At 38.8% G+C, this 3,792-nt stretch overlaps 1 protein-coding gene across 1 annotated transcript; it reads left to right on the top strand.

The window, feature by feature from the left end:
• Positions 1 to 476: 476 nt before the first annotated feature.
• On the top strand, positions 477 to 1,427 carry LOC116024310. Its single transcript, XM_031265204.1, has one exon. It carries the CDS (start codon positions 477 to 479, stop codon positions 1,425 to 1,427), a length of 951 nt encoding a protein of 316 aa, XP_031121064.1.
• The last annotated feature ends 2,365 nt before the right edge of the window (positions 1,428 to 3,792 follow it).

Raw genomic sequence — 3,792 nt, 5'->3', positions numbered from 1 at the left:
AGGGGGGTGTTGAAGAATGAGAAGCAATACTCTAGCATTCTAGAACATTCTGTATCTAGCCTTTCTTGAGTTTGTTAGAAGGTTATTCTTGTCTTTTTATCTCCTTGTTTGACTATATATATAGTCTCCTCTTTCCCTGTAAGAATCAATTTTCAGTTCAATAAAAAAGCTGCTCTCTGGTTTTCTTCCACCATGAAAACTGCCCAACCACTCCTGCAATTTTCCCTTTCCTGCTAACTTGAAATGGTATCAGAGTGCCGAGATCGAAGCTATGCAGCCGTTATCTCTACAGTTGGAGGTAACGACACGGAGGCTCCTCCACCGGAACAAGCTCGAACGCCGATGATCGAACCTCCGCAACGAATACGAACACAGAAGATCATCTTCTTCTTCCTGCAAATGAAAGTGCGAGCAAAGTGCTCGTTAGTCCTCCTTTAATAGCTTCCAACTACAATTCGTGGAGTAGATCCATGACAATGGCACTCAAAGTGAGAAACAAGTGGGGAATTATCAGTGGAGCAATTCCAGTCCCTGCTAGTAGCGATCCAGAGTACGAGGCATGGGAAAGATGCAATATTCTGGTTAGTACTTGGATTATCAATTCTCTTAGTCCCTCAATTGCACAGAGTGTGATGTATTTTGATCTAGCTGAACACATTTGGGAGGATTTGAAAAATAGATTTTCACAAGTAGATGCTCATAGAATTTCTGACCTTCAAGATGAGATCTATAGTCTTAGACAGGGAGCTTGTAGTGTTACTGATTACTATACTCAGTCCAGAATTTTATGGGAAGAAATGAGCTCACTGAGGCCTCTTCCTATATGTGAATGTAATCTAAAGTGTCAATGTGGTTTGAATGCTCAGAAGTGCTCATGTGAACTAGCTGCTAAGATCAGAAAAGAACGAGAGGATGATCAGGTTATTCGTTTTTTGAAAGGCTTGAGTGATGAGTTTTCAAGCATAAAATCAGGAGTGCTGCTTTTAGATCCCATGCCCCCTGTGCACAAAGTCTTTGCCATGGCAATGAAATTAGAGAGGCAGTTGCATGGCCTTGTAACAGTACATATTAATGCTAGCCTTACTGATGCAGTAAGTGAAAACATTGTGGCTACTGTAAACAACAACAACAAGAGGAAATTTACCTTCAATAATGTGAATAAATCTATGGCTAAGTGCACTTTCTGTGGAATGACTGGTCATACGGTTGAGAAGTGTTATAAGAAACACGGTTATCCACCAGGTTGGATACCAGGATACAAGTCTAAGGGCAAACAGATACAGACTGGAGTCTCTGCTGCAGTATCAGGTAATACTAATCAGAAGTATGTTAGTTCTAGACAGGTAGAAGCTGATCTTAACTTGTCCAACGAGCAAATCCAGAAGCTCATCTCTATGCTACAACTGCAAGCTGGACAAAATAGCTGAAGTTCACCTACAGCTGCTAGTGTGAGTGTCATGTCTTCAGGACTGGTTCCTAACTTCAAAGCAGCAGCAGCAGAACAACTTCCTAAAGGCAAGTACACTTTTATCACCAGTATTAATGCTTTACTAAAACATTCAGACACTTGGATATTAGATACTGGAGCTACGGATCATATAGTTTGTGATTTAAATTACTTTGACACTTACAATCATGTTCAAGGAATTGTTGTGAATGTGCCAAATGGTGAAATTGTTCCAGTGACACATGTAGGGACCGTAAAGCTTACTGAAGTTCTTCATTTACAGAATGTGCTTTATATACCTACCTTCACTTTCAACATTGTATCTGCTAGCCAACTGACAAAATCAGCATGTAGTTTGCTTGTGATGTCTGATAAGTGTTTGATTCAGGAACAACCTGGCAAGAAGATGAATGGTTTTGCTAAGGAGGAGAAAGGACTTTATTACTTGATCAACCCACCAACGAAGAAAACTAGTTTTTTTATGACTATGTGCACTGTAATAATGTCAATACACATACTTGGCATAATAGACTAGGACATTTTCTTGTTAATAAAATGCATCTATTGGATGGTGTATAATGTTCAGTAAATGGGGATGAATTCATTTGTGATGCATGTCATTTTGCCAAACACAAGAGAAACTCTTTTCCTATCAGTGCTACTAGAACCTCTGCTTGCTTTGAACTCCTACATACTGATATTTGGGGGCCCTTCTCTGTTTGTACTATGAACGGGGAATGTTATTTTTTAACAATTGTTGATGACTATAGCAGATTTACTTGGATTCATATGATGAAGCAAAAGTCAGACACAAGGGTTTTACTTAAGAATTTTTGCAGTTATGTTGATACACAATTCTCAACTAAAGTCAAAATTATAAGGAGTGACAATGGTCTTGAATTCAATATGCTGGAATTTTACAATGAAAGAGGGATTGTACATCAGAAAACATGTGTAGAAACTCCTCAACAGAACGCTGTAGCTGAAAGAAAACATCAACATATACTTAATGTTGCAAGAGCTTTGAGGTTTCAAGCAGGTTTGCCACTGAAATTTTGGGGACATTGTGTCCTTCATGCTGCTTACTTAATTAACAGAGTTCCTACAGGTATTCTTGGTTGGAAGACACCTTTTGAGACATTGTTTGGAAAGCTTGTAAACTATAGTCATTTGAAAGTATTTGGGTGCTTCTGTTATGCATCTACTTTGTCACAGGGAAGACATAAAATGGCAGCAAGAGGGAGGAAGTGCGTATTCATAGGTTTCCCGGCTCATATCAAAGGTTACACACTGTATGATCTTCATAGTAAGTCAACCTTTGTTTCCAGAGATGTGCAATTTTATGAGCAGTCATTTCCATTCAAATCAAAAGATTTAATTGGCACTACAAGAGATAGTCCTGCTTTGCCAACTCTTTTCTTTCCAGAGGAAGCCTTTCATAATTCTGAGCAGCACGCACCTCAAGACTTTACAAGTGCTGTAAATGATGGTTCCATTTAGGAGTATTCTAGTCCAGAAAAGCAAGCTATAGAAGAAAATATAGTTGAACATCAGTCTTCTAGTCTAGAACAACAAATTGAGGAAGAAAATCCGATTGAGCAGGAACCCTTGCAGCCAAGAAGATCTGTGAGAACAAAGGCTGCTCCAGTAAGATTCCAAGACTATCATTGTGGCACAATTGAAAGTCAAAACAGATTTACTTCTCCTCATCCCTTACATTCTGTCATCTCATATGAAAACTTGGCACCTGCACATAAGATTTTTTCCATGAATATTTCTTCTACAAGTGAACCTAGTACATATACACAAGCTGTAACACAAGAATGTTGGAGAGATTCAATGCAAAAGGAAATTCAAGCACTACAGGATAATCATACGTGGGTTCTTACAGACTTACCCCCTGAAAAAACACCTATTGGATGCAAATGGGTGTATAAAATCAAGTACAAAGCTGATGGTTCAGTAGAAAGATATAAGGCAAGGTTAGTGGCAAAGGGGTACACTCAACATCTAGGGGTGGACTATGTTGAGACTTTTTCACCAGTTGCGAGAATCACCACTATAAGAACTCTACTTGCAGTGGCAGTAACAAAGGGGTGGTATATCCAACAATTAGATGTCAATAATGCTTTTCTTCATGGTGAGCTTAATGAAGAAGTTTACATGGTATTTCCCCCCGGCTTTCAAAGTGATAAACCCAATCAAGTTTGCAAGCTGACAAGATCATTGTATGGGCTCAAACAAGCTAGTAGACAGTGGAATGCAAAACTCACATTAGCATTGCTGTCTAATGATTTTACTCAAGTTAAGTCTGATCCTTCATTATTTGTTAAACACTCATCTGA

The sequence above is a fragment of the Ipomoea triloba genome, chromosome 7 (genome assembly GCF_003576645.1).
Source record: "Ipomoea triloba cultivar NCNSP0323 chromosome 7, ASM357664v1".
Classification (NCBI taxonomy): domain Eukaryota; kingdom Viridiplantae; phylum Streptophyta; class Magnoliopsida; order Solanales; family Convolvulaceae; genus Ipomoea; species Ipomoea triloba.
The sequence above is the reverse complement of the archived record's forward strand: the minus strand, read 5'-3'. Positions and strand labels throughout refer to the sequence as shown.

Bases quoted from the DNA above. Each gene is read 5' to 3' on its own strand.
- LOC116024310 (XM_031265204.1), top strand. From the start codon at position 477: ATGGCACTCAAAGTGAGAAACAAGTGGGGAATTATCAGTGGAGCAATT.